This window comes from Anser cygnoides, chromosome 5 (genome assembly GCF_040182565.1).
Source record: "Anser cygnoides isolate HZ-2024a breed goose chromosome 5, Taihu_goose_T2T_genome, whole genome shotgun sequence".
Classification (NCBI taxonomy): Eukaryota; Metazoa; Chordata; class Aves; order Anseriformes; family Anatidae; genus Anser; species Anser cygnoides.
The window spans coordinates 29,293,311-29,310,384 of record NC_089877.1 but is presented as its reverse complement, the minus strand read 5'-3'; the positions used below and the strand labels follow the sequence as shown (position 1 = coordinate 29,310,384).

Sequence of the window (17,074 nt, the reverse complement as noted above, 5' to 3'; positions counted from 1 at the left end):
TTTTTTTTAAGTGGTACCATGGTCTTAGGTTTCACTTCCCAAATGGGAAACAGAACAGAGAAGTGAATCCCCTTGAAATAAAAGTGAAGTTAATAACGGGACGCCTTTAGCTGCTCGCCACATCCTGTGTATGCTGATCGCTCTGTTTATAGCTGGCAGGAGCCCTTCTAGACTCTTCTCTACCAATTTAACTCTTTGCTGAGCCCAGCTGCACTTCGTCAGCAGCCAGGAAAAGTCCTCCCCGCCAGAGCCACGCTGCTGTCAGCACAGTCCTGCACCCTCCCCGCCTGCACACGGGCACACGGCTGCCAGCACGGTGCCGTCCCTCGCGTGGCCCAGGGTGCTCAGCCACGGCCACGCGCATGGGTGGCTGCGGTAACCCCTCGGCGTCCTGCTCACGTGTTCAGTGGTGCTTGTTCATGCGCACACACGCTCTTCATAGGCTACTGCGTGTGCTCACAAGTGCACACGCACACAGGAGCCTTTTGCTTTCTCCGGTACTGAAGAGAGATGGATAATCAAGCACTGCACCAACGTGCTTGGCAAGCCGTATGCAGCGCAGCTGTGAGGCAGACTTATCCCACTGCACCGTCACTGCAACAGCTCTTCTTCCTGGGATGAGCTTTGTGGCTGGGGGTTCAACTGCTTCAGGAAACGTGGCTTAAACTGGCATATTAGTTCACACGCACAGCTCTTTTTATTGGCCTGGTTTATTCTGGACACTTTGCTTTTGGTGCACTGCTGGTTCTTGCTGCTGCTTCTTGTCGTTCTGCACACAGTGTTGGAGGTGAACGTGGGACCCTCTGTTTGTTAACAGACTTGCTCTTTTGAACAGTTTCACCAGACAACGTTTTGCCATTCACCACCCCCACACCTGGTCCTCAAAGGGTTTTCACTATTTCAGCAGCACTTAGAAATTCTGGTTTGCATTTTGGAACAGCTGCATTAGCAACAGACACAGTCATATCCACCACAGCATGAGTCTGTGGGTTTTCGATCCATCAGTGATACTAAAGGTGACAGACTGGTCATCTTTGAGCCATGCATCTTGAACGCATCTGAATTTGGGAAGAACCACACCACTCCACCCAGCATCCTGTTACAGTTCTGGTGGGTCAACCAGCTGCAAAATTCAGAAACAACTGGTGGATACAGCGTCTCAGCTATAAGGGCTAGAGGTGCACACACTGGAGGGCAGTGAATTTTGGAGTTTGTTTAATTATTATTTTTAATATGCCTAACAATGGGGAAACATGAATCATCTCTGTAGGCCTGAAGATTGCAATTGACCATCGACAGGCAAACTACAGCAAGAAACAAAGAAGGTTGTGGATGTGCTGTTATTGCAGAGTGGTGCAAGTTGGAAGGACACTTTCATTGAGAAATTTTATTTCCAGGTAATTTCAGTCCTGTCTGCTGGGCTGGCAGGGAGAATGGTCATGGCAGACACAAAGACACCAGTTACTGCAGAAATTATATCGTGTGGATGCTTGTCTGCTAAGAAATGCCAGTACTGTTGGCAGAACTTCCATTTCACAGGGGAGGTCAGGTAGCCATCGAAGAGCCTCAGCCGCCTGCTGCTGGGAATCACTGCTGGAAGTATTATCCATCTGGACCGGTGCTTGCAGCAGAGATGAAAGAGAAAACCTGACCTGCTTTTCTCTTGGAGCCCCCTGAGGGTGGTAACAGACTTCTGATTAAGCTCTATATTAAGCTCTGCAGAGCTGTGGGCTGGGATTTTGACATTTCCCAAGTAGTACTAGACGGCCAACATCCTCTTCTTTGCAGAACAGCTAATCCCAGACATTTAAGAGTTGGGTTCCGAAATACTGTCAGTATCCTAAACAATATCATTTTAAAAATTTGAAAACCAGTAATGTTGGATTCAATATCTGTTTGTCTTTTGACTCTTCAGCCTTTGGGCTCAACTCTACAGAGCTTTCATGTTCTTCTCTGCAATAGCCAGCAGGAAAAGCATGTTTTTAACTGAAAACTGATTCCCCTATAATCACATGATTTATGGAGCAGAGTCTTAAAGAACAAAAAAGTAGCAGCAAGTAGGAGCAGTAGCCAGTAACTGATGCTTTGTGTTTGTGCAACACACCTTATCCCCTTACAGAAAGCAAAGGGTGAGCACAGAGGAAGCACTCTGCCATCAGCAACATCCAGGGCACTGTGCCATGGAGCTGCGCATCGCAGCATCCAGAGATCAAAGGCAGCTCAGACACCAGGCCCAATGTCTCTCCTCTTGCGAGGAGCATGATCAGCTCTTCTTTAATGACGAGGCCTTGCTTTCATTCCTCCACCAAAGGTCTGCCTCTCCACGGACACATGGGGTTGGGGGCAGAGAGACGCCCTGCTTGAAACACGACAGGCACCATCCAGCAAGCTATCTCCCCTCCTGGTCCCTCCATGGAGTGTGTGGCAAAGCTCGCACGTCTCTGAGGCTGCCACATGTAGCTGCGGGGCGTTTCTTCCTCTCCAGTTTCTCCACAAAGCCTTCTGTATGCAAGAAAGCTCGGAAACTCTGAAGCCACCCCAGGCTGTCTTTCCGCACGGAGGGCTTGGATGCCTTTGCTCTGTGTCACCTCTCAGCATTCGGTCCCCAAACTTCGGTCTCGGAGGCTGTGCAGCTCTGTACTGACTTCACAAAAACAAACAAAAGGCCTGGTAGCATGTAGGTCATTCTAGTGAATTATTTACAAACACACCCCCCTTCTGTTTCTTACTGCGTGGGGCTTGGTGTTACCACACCCTGCCAGGAACTGTGCTTGTCCCCAGCAGAGCCGTTCCCGCTCCGGGGCGGCCAGACACCACCGCTGAGCAGGCTTCGGGTGCACGGGCCGGGCCTCGCCAGCCGCTGCCCCGGGCTGGATGTTGCCCACAAGGCAGCTGCATCCGGCCTCTGCAAAAGTGGGTCTCGGCAATCCAGCCGGAGCAGGTATGCTGCTACGGGTGGGTTGGCACGCCGAGCCAGGTTCAGGCCAGGTACGGGCTTATCGGCAGATCGCATCCCGTCTGGAAGGGTACTGCGAGGCAGGCTGTTGGCAAAGCACTCAGTTCCCTTGCAACTATTTTTAAAATCACCTTTACACCTTTCTCTTCCCCTTGATGACACAAATAAAATGCAAGCATGAGCCGGTTGTTACCAAAGGGAGCCATTGTTTTGTAGCCCTCTGCTTCGCTGTTGCAAGTGAAATAATATCTATTCTCCCTTCACGAGAAAGAGCCCCCTACCCAGCTCTGCCTTTGATCCTGTTGCTGCTCGTTCATGCTGCTTTTGGTGGGCTTTTGATCTGCCTCAGCGGGGCTGCTCTTAGGGAGCTGCTTTAGGTCCTGCTGCTATGGCCCTTCAAAGCAGGCAAGCAGACAGGGACTGCGATGTGCGACCAGGCTCTGCGACGACTATTCATCATGCTAATCCAGGCTCCAGATCTTTTCTGAGCAGTGCTTGAACAGCCACGGCCCATGCCACTGGTGACCCCTACGAGCTAACGTCTAATTCAGAGCAAGAGGCTTGACCAATTTCTTCTGAAACGGCTTGTTTTGGCTTCTGTGTAAGCTGAACTTTCTCCATCATTGTGGTTTGGTTTCCTAGTTTAGTTAGAAGCTTCTGGAGTGCCTCCCAGCTCTGCCTAGCCATGCCTGAATTTACAATAAATAATGCTCCACTGGCAGCTAATGTTGTTGCCTTGTTAGTCCTCTTCCCCTATTTGTGTTTTGAAATGGCATTGAGGGCTGCCTTCATCCCCACCACACGTGGCCCCACCACCCCCACCCCAGCAAGCTTTTCTTACCCTGCTGGCCACTTACTTCTCATGGATTCCCCCCCCCCTCCTATCAGCTCTGACCCACTTTTTAATCCATGACGGGACATTTCATCCCATGGCTGCCAAGTATATTTCACTCTTGGAAGAGCCTTTATCAAAAAACCTTTTGAAGCCTGTATTTACAATGGTCCCTACTTCTTCCTGACCAGCTTTTTCAGAAGCCCAAAGAAGTCAACTGACTAGAGGGGCATGATTTAGACTCACAAAAAAATGCGTTCATTTATTATCACCGTATCCTTCCCACTTACTTTGGATGCTGCTTTTGCTCAGCAGTTCTGTTTTTCCTGTTTCTGTTTTGCTCCCCCACAGGGCAGAGTTCAGACGTGGGGCAAGGCAGTTTCTGGGACGTGCCTTCGCTCCTGCTGCAGCCCCCACTGCCGTCTCCCACCCTGGCGCACGCCAGCTCAGAGCCAGACGCTTTGCACAACCTCCTGTCCATGCATCACTCCCTCCTCCGTGGTCTCTGTTTGCCCAGAAGCCCTGTGTTATGCACAGTCCGGCCTTTCTAAAAAATGCAGCTGCTCCCTGCTGGGGGGGCAGGAGTGAGGACGTCAGGGCTCTTCCCTTCCCACAGTGGGGAGCAGCAGCGGGGCTGGTGATGGAGATGAGGGATGCTGGACCCATAGCTGTGCCAACATGCACTGTGTTTTCTTTGGGAAAAAACTCAGGTAGGTCATAGGGCCAGGCACAGCAAAACCCCATCACCAATATGGGTGGCTATGGGTGGAGCACGAGTTTCAGAAGTGGAGGGGTCAGAGTGTCCCTGGGATGGAGGTGGGCTGATCGGGGCAGTGCAATTGCCTGAGCTAAGTGCCAGGCACTGCACATATGGATTGGGGTCTAGAGGTAGTTTGGCTTCCCAACCTACCTGCGAAATGCTACAAAGGGCTCTGAGAGGCTCCCAAAAGTGTTGTGGAAGCACAAGAGGCTGAGCAGGTTTCTCGCACCATCTGCAGGAGACCGCAACGGGAATTTCACCGCTGGCTTCCGGAGCAGCAGAGCTGGGCAAGCACATGATACCTCCAAAATCCAAGTTCAAATGTATAAATTTACCATATCTAACACCTCCCTGAAATCCAAACAGACTCGATTACATTCTCTCTCATTCTCCTAATGAATCAGTAATTATATTGAAGAACACTATTATTTGTTTGGCATGACCTATATAAACCCGACCTGTGGAGTGCATAGTTGGTGCAGTGCCAGTGCTCTGTGCCCTGTGTATTATTACCTTATAAACATAACCATTGTTTGAATTTCAGATCAAAACAAACCGAGCCACGTTGCTTGTCAGTTATTAGATATCTTTTTCCCAAATGCTCACCCAGACCGTATTACAATAACAATAATTATTATTACATACTTCCTTATTATATGTTTGTGCAGAGGTAGCACATTTGCCTTTTTCCCACACATTAGTAGCTTCTCCTGACTCTTATGATTCACTCCTGCTTATTTCTCAATGTCCATGAGCACTCTTTGCACTCCCAGCTGCATTTCGTCAAGACCTGCAGATTTACACAGAGATTCCCCATCCCGCATTGCACCAGTCCACAAAGGTTGCAGCCGGTGCCGGGGCTTTGCTCCGTGAAGGAGTATACAAACACGTAGCAAGACTTGGACCCTGCCCCCAAGAGCTTCATAAATATTTAACTTGGTCTGATAACGTGATAGGGGCTGATAATGTGATTTGGACACACTAAGACCCAGCCCAGACATGGAACCTCTGAGGGAAATTTGATGGGGGGTCTCAGACAGCACACGGCAATGGTGCCCAGAGCCACTGCTGCGGCCTGGCTGCGGGGTGGGATCCGCCTTGCTGAACTTGGGGCATCCCGAAATTAGCTGTCAAGTTCTAAGCAAGTTGCCCATCTGCCTTTACAGTCGCAGAAGAGAAGTGGGCACTCAGCTCCAGAGTGAGTCAGCCCTTCTCAAGATAAATGCTGAAGATAGTCGAGGTGAATCACACAGTAGAGGTGCCTATTTGTCTCCATTGACTATGCAAGAAGCCTGTCCAACTAATTAGGTTTAGACACCTAACTTTTAGGCACCTAAACTCGGGAGAGAGGAAACCCAGCTTCATGGAGGTCCTTTGTTCCAGGCGGGACAAAGGAGACAATGGGAGGCTCCCTGGAAATGCCCTCCCAGATGTGGGTCTGACCAAAGCTCTGTGGACGAATCTGCAGCACCTGACCTCTTCTGCGTCTTCTCTGTTCAGCTCCTGGGGGCACGGCCGGGCGCTCCAGCAGTACCCAGCTGGCAGAGATGAAAGCACATTCCCCGCTGTGGTCTGGATGAGGCAACGGTCTTGTGGGAAAAGATGTAATAGTGGAACCGAAGGCGGTATCATAATGTGTTCACAGAAGTCGGGAGGAGCAAAAATGAGAAAAAAAGAAAAGGAGGCTTAACCCTCAATTCCTGCCTGGTGCTAAAAGTATGTTTTGATGGGATGGGATGGGATGGGATAGGCAGGGAAGCAAGCTGCCTCCCTGATGGAAATATCTCACTGAGCTGTGAAATGTGTGGAGTACAACCAGTATGTTTGAAAACAAGGCTGTGACAAGTTCCACCGTGAAGGGGTAAAGTGGTATTTTTCAGAGGTTTATAACTGGGCCTATTGGAGGAAAACTGCTGCCAGCACAGCAAGCAGCGCATTTTGACACCAGCACTGCATGGCGAGATCCTAGGGGCTCTCAAAGAGGTTTTGACCTTCTCCTTAAAATAAATAAATAAATAAATAATAATGTGAAAGCATTTAGTCCTAGCACATTCTTTCAGGGGAGAAAAAATCATGGAAACATTCCACCAGTTAACGTCTGCTGAATAAATCAGCAGCCAGCTCCAGCTGGAAACTGGCATAGGCGACCAGGAGTGGCTGTGCTGCTGCATTATCACGCTGGTGCGTACAAGCTTGCAAGCATGGAAGCAGGATTTGAAAACAATCCCGAATTTGTGCTGTTTTCTGCGATCTACGCCTTCCCATTTCCAGGATCACTTCTGCTTCATGCACTAACCACCCTATTGATACAAAGGGCAATTGCCGGTTCGATTTGCAGCAGGTGTCGGCTGCTTTTTTTTCCCCGGACACTGCCAACAGCCTCTCTCAAGCTTCCGGCACTCCCCTTGATCTGAACGCCAAAGCGCTCGGAGAGAGCCGGTGTCTCTGCCCCGGCAGGCCGGGCCTGCAGACGAGGTGGGGCTGCAGCGCGCTGCGAGACGCAGTGTGCCACCACCAGACCCACGGCTGGGACGCGGGGGGCAGTGGGACAGGGGCTGACCCCAGCACCTTCACCGGCCACCACCAGGCAGCACCAGTCCGAGTCGTGCTTTTTTCTTCCAACCCCTCAAACCTGCCCTCTTCTGCACCCGTCTGCGCCCCAGCCCCACGGAGCTTGGCACCAGCCTGGCTGCAGCTGCGGGGCCCAGAGGTGGTCGTGGCAGGCAGCAAAACACCAGCATGGGCTTGATGTGCATTAACCACATTGAAATTATAGCTTGGATCCACTAAGTTCAGCCAATTTCCTTATCCCGCGTCTGCTGAGAGGACACCTCTGCTTTTTCCACTGCAGTACCTTGTCAGTGCCACCAGCGCTAAACTCGTGACCCTTTCTCAAGAGGCCACACGCTACCTCCACCTCTTGTCTTTTCCTCCCCTCACACCCAAACAGTAGCCCGGTACCTGAGCCACTGAGGGAGAGAAAGCCCTCCTTACGAACAACCAAATCAGATCCCAACCCCCCCTACTAATTAGCAAAGAAGTCCTGTAATTGAGCTCATCCTGGACGGTCTTTAAGTCATTCACAGGTGTAAAGTCAGAAGGACTAAGGGCTCATAATATTTGCCTGGCGCTGTTGCTACCAATTCCAGCAAAAATAATGGAGCTAGCTTCTTGGGTTTCACGCCACCACAAAACACACACATGCACACACTCCCTATTTTACGGATGTTTACAAACGCGAGCAGCCAGGAATCTCGCTCCGGTTGCTTCCCACCACCCTAGCACACTTGCCTGTATCGCTGCGTGTCTGCTGTCCCACCAGGCAGCTGGTCGTGTCCCCTCTGCTTGGCAGCAGGAGGAGGCCACGCTCCCCCAGGTGCCGGCAGCCCTGGCAGAGGGCGTCCCTACACCCTGTGGTTTCCAGCTCCGGCCATTCACACCTCCCAGTGGCAACCCGGAGATGTTCCACAGGCGGAGCACAAGGCTAAAATAAAAGGAAGGATTAAAAAGTTAGGGGCAGGCGACAAAGGGCAGGTGCAGAATAGCCACGCTGACATCCGCCTGCTCCACCTTAAAGGCCACAGCGTCTGGAAGGTGCCTGGAGTTGACACAGCCTGCGGGCAGCAGAAGAAAGGCACTGCTGCACCTCCACCTCCAGAGGCACGGCCAACAAAAATAGCACCTGACCCAAAAGATACGAACAGCCACTGCAGAAGGCTTCGGCTCCTCTTGCACTCCCAGCAGAAATAAGGGTGGGAGGTTTGTCCTGCCCCTAGCCTCCCCGCACTGGAGGAAGACACGTCTGCTGTAGAAGACGCGTCCACATGCCCCCGGCCCCCACAGTAGAGGGGAAACCCCTCACCCCTACAAAACTCCCTTTTTGTGCGATGGAAGCACTTCCCTTTCCTAGCTTGAGACCTCAGAAAGAGGCCAAGGCGGGAACAAACCAAGCCAAACCAAGCCTTGTTTTCAACCATTCCGGCTTTCCTGTACTTGTGCTGTTTTTCAGTAACCCCTGCTTGGCTCAGACCCCCAAGCTTCCTACTGGTGCGTGGCTCCAGGTGAAGGCATGTGGAGGCATCTCAAGGCAGCAATATTCTCCTGTAGCTACGGGAGCTGTAACATCACCAGACGGACCTGTGGCAAAGCTGGCGCTTGCGTTCAGTTTACACGCGGTGCCCCACATAACCTCTTATTACCCCGAGGGGGAGTTCAGCCGGGTGAGGAGCACAGCCACCCCGTGGGACTCTTCTCCAGCTTCTAGCAGAGGCCGGAGTGGGAAGCTGAGCCCAGCGGCCCAGGCAGAAGATAGCGCTGACCTCTACTTCCCAGTGTCAAACTCCTCCTGCCCAGCCTGGACACCTCCACGCTGCACAGCGAGAGCCAAGCGCGCGAGGCCTACCTCCAGCCAGCGCAGTGTACGCAGCTCCACCTGCACGGGTGGGCGCGTTGGCTGCTCCAGTGAGGCCTCCTCCTGATGTCCTCAGGCCCATGAAAAGCAGAAGATGACGGGAAAAGGTCTGGCTGGCTGCAGCAGCCCCATACGCTGCTGGGAGGTAAAGAGGCTCGGTGTGCGGGAGCAAGGGTTCGGGTCAGCCCCTGCTAGCTCCTGAGGGGCTCCTGCAAAGCTCCTCACACAACTCATGCTCCAGAGGAGTCCATCAGGGTTGGTAGTCCATTACAGAGCGCAAGGACAGGGCAGGACTATGTAAAAATAACCGTATCGGGTCAGATCGGGTCTGTTTTAGCCTTCCTCTTACCTCCAAAAACAGCCAATGCTCAGGGGAAAATGCAGGGGAATGACAGAGCAGTACGTCACTGGGCATTGTCCAGCGACACACAGTTCAGGTCTGCCTTTGGCTTTAGTAAACCTCCAGGGACTTTTCCTCCATAAATTTGTCAAATTGCTTTTTTGACCCCATTTATACTTTTGACCTCCACAGCATCATGTGCCAATGAGCCCACAGTTTCGTGCACGCGCTGTTTGAAAAAGTACTTCTTTAAACCTCCCGGCTTGTCGTCTCATTTGCAGTCCCCTAGTCCGTTCCCCATTTTCAGGCCGTTCTGGCATATGCCAGCTCCAATTTTGGAAAGCAGTTTCTAACTGCTCTGCTGGATGCGTGCATGGACCAGGAACCTTATCTGTGCGTATTCTGAGACAAGTTTAGCATCTGCTTGCATCAGAACTGGGGAGCAAGAATGCTACAGATGCTGCTCCTGTGCTGAAGAGGGACGTGGGACAGGCTCAGAAGCCCTGGACATTTATTGCCGTTCCCTGGGCCCAGCGGTAGTGTCCCCGCTGGAACATGCCCCACACAAGGTGGCTAATGAGCATGGCATGCATTCATTCACTTTTTCAGTAACCTCCTTTAATAATTTACTTTCATTTATTCATTTACCTATCTTTATTCATTTCCATCTATCAAAGTTCTTGCGAGGCTCTGGCAGAAGGTGCAAGGCTCTGATTTTTCATTCCTCCAGTCGGTGTGAATTCATGCCCACACAAATTCCCACTTTGGCCTGGAGGGCTCTGACTTTTAGCCACGAGGTGGGGCGAGCAGCTAAATTCCTGCTCCGAGCATGTGCGCGCTGAATGCAAAGCAGACCACCACGGAGTCAGGTTTTGACAAGCTAAATCACTGGAAAAAAAATTCCTTCTCGGCTTCGGCGTTCGCTGCTCGATGCGTGGAAATGCGCGACCTCAAACCCCAAGTTTCCAAAACATACGCGCGCGTGGGGCGAGCGAATAATGCACAATTCAGCACAAGAGGGAGCAGGGAGGAAGCCGAGAAAAAGAAAAAAACAAAAACGGCTCAGAGCAACTCAGTAGTGAAATAGTTATCTCGGCCGGCTTTCTCGGTAACTCTTGGAAAGTCCCCGAAATGACGTTTCTAACCTAACAATTAAAATGGGTTTAATTATAGAGAGGCTCGGAGCCCTGGGAACAAGCACCATCTACAGAATCAGTAAACAACTGCAGAAAATAATAGACTGGTCTCTCCCCGGTTACTCCTCGCTTCTGGCCAAGGCGAAAGAAAAGAAACTAGAAAGAGAAGGAAATTCGAGGAACCTGATTGCTCTCCCTAAGTAAATAAAAAAAAAAAAAAAAAGGAAAGAAAGAAAGAAAGAAATCTGGAATAGCCGGAGCCCGTGGGCGTTCCTCTCCTTGGTTGTTTTGGCCGTTCTCGAAGAGCAAAGGAGGGGAAAAAGCTCAGCCGCCAGTTCAAAGTCCGGCTCCTGAGACTCTAAAGCAAACAGCGGAGGAAGCGGCTGAGTTGCTTCAAGTTCTCAAGGCGCTGCCCGCTCGGCTTCGCGCCCTGCTGGGTCCCTGCGGGGGCTGGGAGGGACCCTCGCCAAGGGGACCCCGGCAAGGGGCCCCTCGCCCCCCCGGCCCCTCGCCCGCCCTGGAGGGCAGCCGCCGTGCCGCTGAGGCACCCTGGTATCAGGAAGCCTAGAGACGTTTTGGTTTTTTTACACCGAAACTGCCCCGTCCTCCCCCCCCCCCCCCCGCCATATCAATATCGGTATGAATCACACTGTGCCTACTGAAATCTGGAACAGATTACTTGCTCAGAGACGCATTCTTTTTTCAGTTTTACAACTCAGAGGGGACTGGCAGGAGAGCATACGGGGAGAAGAGGCAGAAACGTATCAAACACCCTTTTAAAACCGTCTTTTAGCAACTTCCACGAGCGCGGCTGCGAGCTCCTTCCCGCCGCAGCGCCTGCCGGCTTGCAATAAAACCGGGAGAAGCGGCAGCGCGGCCCGGGGGCGGCGGAGCGAGCTACACAAAGCCAGCCGGCACCGCCGCGCCGCCGGGGGGGCCCCGCGCCGCCACCCCCCGCTCCAGGGGCGGGCGCCGCGCGGCGCCGCGGGACTTGCGCCACTTTTGCGCGGGGCCGCGCGTTGCACGCGCGCGCGCGCACACACACACACACACACACACACACACACACACACACACACACACACACACACACACTCGCGGGCACGCGCACACACACGCGGGCGCGCGCACAGCCGCCTCCCGCGTCCGGGGCGGGGAGGGGAGCGCTGCCCGCAGGGGCTGTTCTGGAAGGGACGCGCTTTTTTTTTTTTTTTTTTCCTTTTCTTTCTTTTTTTTTTTTTTTTTTCCCCTCCCCTCCTCCCCTCCCCCTCGCTTCTTCCTCCCGAAAAGTTTTTTTCTGGGCCCGCCCGCCCGGGTGATTCAGTCGCGGTGTCAATCACCCTGTCCTCCTCCTCCTCCTCCCCTTCCTCCCGCCGCCGGCTCCTCCTCCCGGGGTAAGTCCGAAACTTTATAAGTTGAGCTTTTTCCCCCAGCCCGCTGGAAGCGGCGAGCGGGCGCGGCGGGCTGGTGGCGGCAGCGGAGGCAGCGCTAGCAGCAGCGGGGGGAGGCAGCGCGCTGGAGGCTGCGAGCTGGAGGCTGCGCCTTACCCACACCGCGACTCCTTCCACTTGCCTGCCGCCGCGCCTGCCGCTTCCCCCCTCGCTCGCCGAAGATGTCCACAGCCCTGGTGTCGCCCACCATCTTCGACCTGAGCGAAGTTTTATGCAAGGTAACCGCGCCGGCTGGCAGCTTCGGGTTGGCGCCTGCAGGGGCTCTCTGCGCTTTTTTTTTTCCTTTACTTTTTATCCCTTTTTTCTTTTTCCTTCCCCCCTCCCCCTTCTCCGGCCGCGAGCAACTTGGGCGGCCGGGCGGGGCGCCCCGCTCGGCTCAGCCCGGGCCCCGCTCCCCGCCTTCGGGGCCGGGCAGGGCCGGGGCCGGTCGGCGGCGCCGGGCGGGGGCCGTGCTCCTGCCGCCGCCCGCTGCAGCGCGCCCGGGCGGGGAGCGGGGAGCGGGGCTGGGCGCAGCCCGAGCCCCCGGCGCCTTCCCCCCGGGGGGCTCTTCCCGCAGCAGCCGCCCCGGTGGTCGTAGGGGCGGCTCGGGGCTTGCTTTGCTCGCAGCAGACGGGTGGGACGCGCGGGGGGGCTGTGCCGAGCCGTGCCGAGCCGTGCCGCCGAGGCTGAGCCCTCCGAGGGCTCCCGGCGTCGCCCTCCCGTCCGGGGAGAGTTGCGGAGGAGGCGGTGGCAGTGACCGGTGCTTGCTTTCTGCCCGCAGAGCAACAAGATGCTGAACTACAGCCCCTCGGGTGTCAGCGGGTGCCTGCTGGACAGGAAGGCGGTGGGCACCCCGGCCGGCGGGGGTTTCCCTAGGAGGCACTCTGTCACCCTGCCCAACTCCAAGTTCCACCAGAACCAGCTCCTCAGCAGCCTGAAAGGGGAGCCCGCGCCCATGCTGGGCCCCCGGGAAAGCCGCTTTCGGGACCGCTCCTTCTCAGAGGGCGGCGAGCGCCTGCTGCAGCAGAAGCAGCCCGGGGGCCAGGTCAACTCCAGCCGCTACAAGACGGAGCTGTGCCGCCCCTTCGAGGAGAACGGCGCCTGCAAGTACGGCGACAAGTGCCAGTTCGCCCACGGCATCCACGAGCTGCGCAGCCTCACCCGCCACCCCAAGTACAAGACCGAGCTCTGCCGCACCTTCCACACCATCGGCTTCTGCCCTTACGGGCCGCGCTGCCACTTCATCCACAACGCCGAGGAGCGCCGCGCCGTGGCGGGCGGCCGGGAGCCCGCCGTCACTGACAGACCCCGCCTTCAGCACAGCTTCAGCTTCGCCGGCTTCCCCAGCACTGCTGCCAGCGGGCTGCTGGACAGCCCCACTTCCATCACCCCGCCGCCCATGCTGAGCGCCGACGACCTGCTGGGCTCCCCCACCCTGCCTGACTGCGCCAGCAACCCCTTCACCTTCTCCAGCCAGGAGCTGGTCAGTCTCTTCGCCCCCAGCATGGGGGTGCAGGTGCCCAGCGGGAGCTCCCCCACCACGTTCTTGTTCAGGCCCATGTCCGAGTCCCCCAACTTGTTTGACTCGCCGCCCAGTCCTCAGGACTCCCTCTCTGACCAGGAGGGCTATCTGAGCAGCTCCAGCAGCAGCCACAGCGGCTCAGATTCCCCTATCCTGGACACCTCAAGACGTCTTCCCATCTTCAGCAGACTCTCCATCTCCGACGACTAATCTGGGGTTTCCTCTTGCTCCCCCCCACCTCTATTACGATTTTAAGCTGAACTCCCCCCACCCCATAGTTGGAGCTGGATGTTAACGTGTCCACCTGCCTGTCGTAGACCCACTGGCTTAAACCTTAAGTGCCAAATTTACGATGAAAAGCAATAACGTTTACAAAATTAGTGCCTTTTAACGCTTTCACTGTGACTGTATTACCTCTCCAGCTGCAGAGGGCACCAGCAGCTCTGTGCACTTCCAGATGTGCAGGAAATGTCCGGATCCAGCTCCCTCCACTGGCTGCATACCGCATCGCCCTCTCCCAGTCCCTTCCCGACTGGCCAGCTCCCGCTAAGCTGCAGGCATGTGGGCAGGTGTTAACATCCAGCGCGCTCTCCCCCCTTACAGACTCATCTTGCCTGGATCCACTCAGGTCTGCGGGAAGACAAGCTGAGAACGGACAAAGATTGTAACACGAGTGGGACTTTGACTGGGAGGAAAACAAGCAAATGAAAAAACAAAACAAAAAAAGAGATGGGACTATGAGAGACTCGATTTTGGTGCTAAAAGTTTCCCCGTGTATTCATGTGACATCTTAAAAACAAATAAAGAAATAGAGGGGGTGGGGCTGACGGAAGTCATTCCACACACACAAGTTTGTGTAAACAAAGTTCCAGTAGACATAGCTTTAATGGTTTTTGCTCTAGAGTACTTTAGACCTATCTTAGAGCACTCACGCCAAGCTTTTTATTATTTTTTTTCTGGGTTTTTAATTTTGTATAACTTCAGAAATTGGAGAGCAAATTTTGCTTGTCACTGCACAACAATATAAAAAAGCTTATTTAACTTATCAAAACGTATTTATTGCCGAAACCTATGCTTTTTTGTTAATTTTGTTCATATTTATCGGGATGATGAATCCATAGAATATATTCTTTTATGTTTAAATTATGATCTTCCATATTAATCTTAAGATTGTGAAGTGTCTTTTTTCCTTTTTTTTCCCCACAGTTTAATATATTATACTACAATGACTTTTTTTGTAACTTTACACTTTTTTGGTTATTTTATTTTAAAAAATGAAAAATTAATTTAAAAAAAATGCAAAAACTGTGTTTGGATTATTTATTTTAGAATTCCCTTCCCCCCCCTTTTTTTTTGTGTTGGACTGCAAATTGAGTTAATGTGCTTCTTTGCCTTTCCTCTTTCTCTTCCCCTCCCCTGGGTCTTGCCTATGTGGGCTTTAGAATGTACATACCTGAGCTCTGTTGCGAGACAGCGTGGGAGGAAGACCTTTTTCTTCCTCTTTCTGTATAGTTTCTTCAAGGAGAAAAGCCTTGGGCTCAAAGTGCCTATCTGAAGACATTCCAAATACAGTTTGTCTTTGCGTTTCTGTATTCCAAGTTTGGAGTTTTCCTTGCCGAGGTGAACGGGACTGGCACAAAGAGAATAATGAATGTAATTTTTTTTCCCCTGTTACTGTTCACTACATTGCTTTTTCTTCCTCTTTGTGTGAGTTTATTTAAAAGAGAATCTCTTTTGTAATGACTGTTTGCAGTTTAAATCAATAAACCCCAAGTTTTTTCAAGAAACTGACAGTGAAGCTGGTTTTACTTGCAAAAATCAAGGCGCTGGTTTTAGAGAACCACTCAAATGCAGCTACTTCTCTCCTTTTGACCCCTGTGATGCCCACCACATGCTCAGGCACCTTTCCTTCATGCCTCACTGATGGAGCTAGTCAGCCCCATCAAGCACACGGGTGTGCAGATCAATGTCAGCGAGCACCTGGTGTGGTTTATCCCGTGGCCTCTAGCCCTCTCTGTCTCTTAGGGAGTCCTCCTCCCATCCTAAGCTGCTCAGTCTGTTCCTGCAAACTTCTTTCTGGTTGGTGTAGCTCAAACTTTGGACTGGCTTTTGTTCCTGCTGTGAGGAGCAGACCCTTTCCCCTGGAGGACAGCCTGCACTGTCCTATGAGAGGTTCTAGGGGGGTGCTGAAGTGTGGATTTACCAAACATCAGGCCCAGCTTGTTAGTGGTATTGGGCCTTTGTGGCTGAGTGGCTGTCTGGCATTTTGCAAGGGAGAAGAATGTGGGCCTCCAGCAAAGTCTCAGTGTGTGTATAAGTGATCCTGCTATGGCATTCAGACCCCCATAGCTGTTGGAACATTGGTCACCAGTCCCAGAAACATCCCAGAAAACAATCCCTGAAACCTGTGTTTTTATTTAGGGATGCTTCTTTGCCAGTGCTACTCATGGTGCAGTTCTTGTTGTCTTCACCTTTGAGCTCTCCTCTGGAGAAAGCTTGGTGCTCTTAATCTGAAGCTGTTCCAGCTCTCTTCCAAATCAGGGGTGGAATATTGCTGCCGAACCACGGCTTGTTCAGTTGTCTTGACATGCCTCAACGTTAAGGAGAGACGTTTCCTAATTCAAGTTGGAAAAGTTCCTGCAAAACAAAAGCTGCAGGATACCTCAAGGCTTACACCGACATACCTTCCCTGCTGCTGGCTTTGTGCAACGCTCTTTCTTGTGTGGTCTGGCAATAAAGGCGAGCTAGGTGGAGGAAAGATGGTGGAAGAAGAGCGTGGCTGGTAGGAGCTGGTTCCCATGAGCAGTACAAAAGCTGCACGGGGAGTTTTCTTGGCAGATGCTGACGTAACTAGCGCACAGCATGCAAGAGAAGAGCCTTGGGCACAGCCCCGGTGCTGCTCAGCGGCCTTCATATACCTCCTGTGAGTGAAGGCGGCGAGGCCCCACATGAGAGATGTGCTCCTGCCTGGAAGACCTGTGCCCAGCTGCAGCAAGTGCCCGGGCCCTGCCTCCTTCCCAGCTGCTGGGAGCAGAGCCGTCGGCCCCTGACGAGCCAGGCATATCTGATCTGGAGAGGATCCCACGCCTGTCATGGGTGTGCATGTGGGGCTTGAAACTGTTCGCTTCCTCTTTGGACTTTCTGCGCAGCTCTTCAAACAAATAGTCTTTGCCCAGTTAATAATTGATGAAGAAAATAGCTGTATTCGTCGCAGGGTGCTATTGGTAAGACAAACAACTGGGAAGCTGTGCTGAAAGTAGGTCTTCGCTCATGGTACTCGTATACTTCCCTTGTCTTTCTGGGGCACTGGTTCTGGGATGCCAGCACTGCTTTTCCTCTATGAGCTTATCAATGATAAATGCTCTGTCACTTGGTGTTTTGCTTTTTGAAACTGACCTTGAGCTAGGCCACATAGGGAACAGAGAAAAGCTGAGCAGGCAGTATCAGAAGTTTACTTTCTGTAATAGTTTATAAGAGAGAGTGCATACATGAGAGCCTCCAGCAACGTGGGGATTTGCCTGATCATTGGCATTCATTGTGGCTCGGATATATGGCAGCAGCTAGTCCGCATGTGCTGTGGATGAGTTGTCTGTGCTATTTCTCATAAGGTTAGCATCTGTTTCCCCTAGCGGTTGGCCGTGTGTTGGTAATACCCTAGCCAAAGCTCAGAAGAGTAAATAGCCTTTC

General features: G+C 52.8%; 1 protein-coding gene and 1 long non-coding RNA gene across 3 annotated transcripts; one reads left to right on the top strand and one right to left on the bottom strand.

The window, feature by feature from the left end:
• Positions 1-380: 380 nt before the first annotated feature.
• On the bottom strand, positions 381-11,698 carry LOC125182930 (uncharacterized). Of its 2 annotated transcripts, XR_010832052.1 has the most exons (4): positions 8,951-11,698; positions 7,836-8,032; positions 4,699-4,895; positions 381-2,644 (listed from the first exon to the last, which is right to left on the bottom strand). It is a non-coding gene; the product is annotated as an uncharacterized lncRNA (long non-coding RNA). The 2 variants fall into 2 exon arrangements; XR_010832051.1 differs by having other exon boundaries at positions 7,836-11,698.
• Positions 11,699-11,875: 177 nt separating this feature from the next.
• ZFP36L1 (ZFP36 ring finger protein like 1) lies at positions 11,876-15,174 on the top strand. The gene is made up of 2 exons (XM_048065239.2): positions 11,876-12,104; positions 12,647-15,174. The coding sequence occupies exons 1-2, from the start codon at positions 12,048-12,050 to the stop codon at positions 13,595-13,597; spliced, it is 1,008 nt and encodes a 335-aa protein (XP_047921196.1). The 5' UTR covers positions 11,876-12,047; the 3' UTR covers positions 13,598-15,174.
• Positions 15,175-17,074: the final 1,900 nt, after the last annotated feature.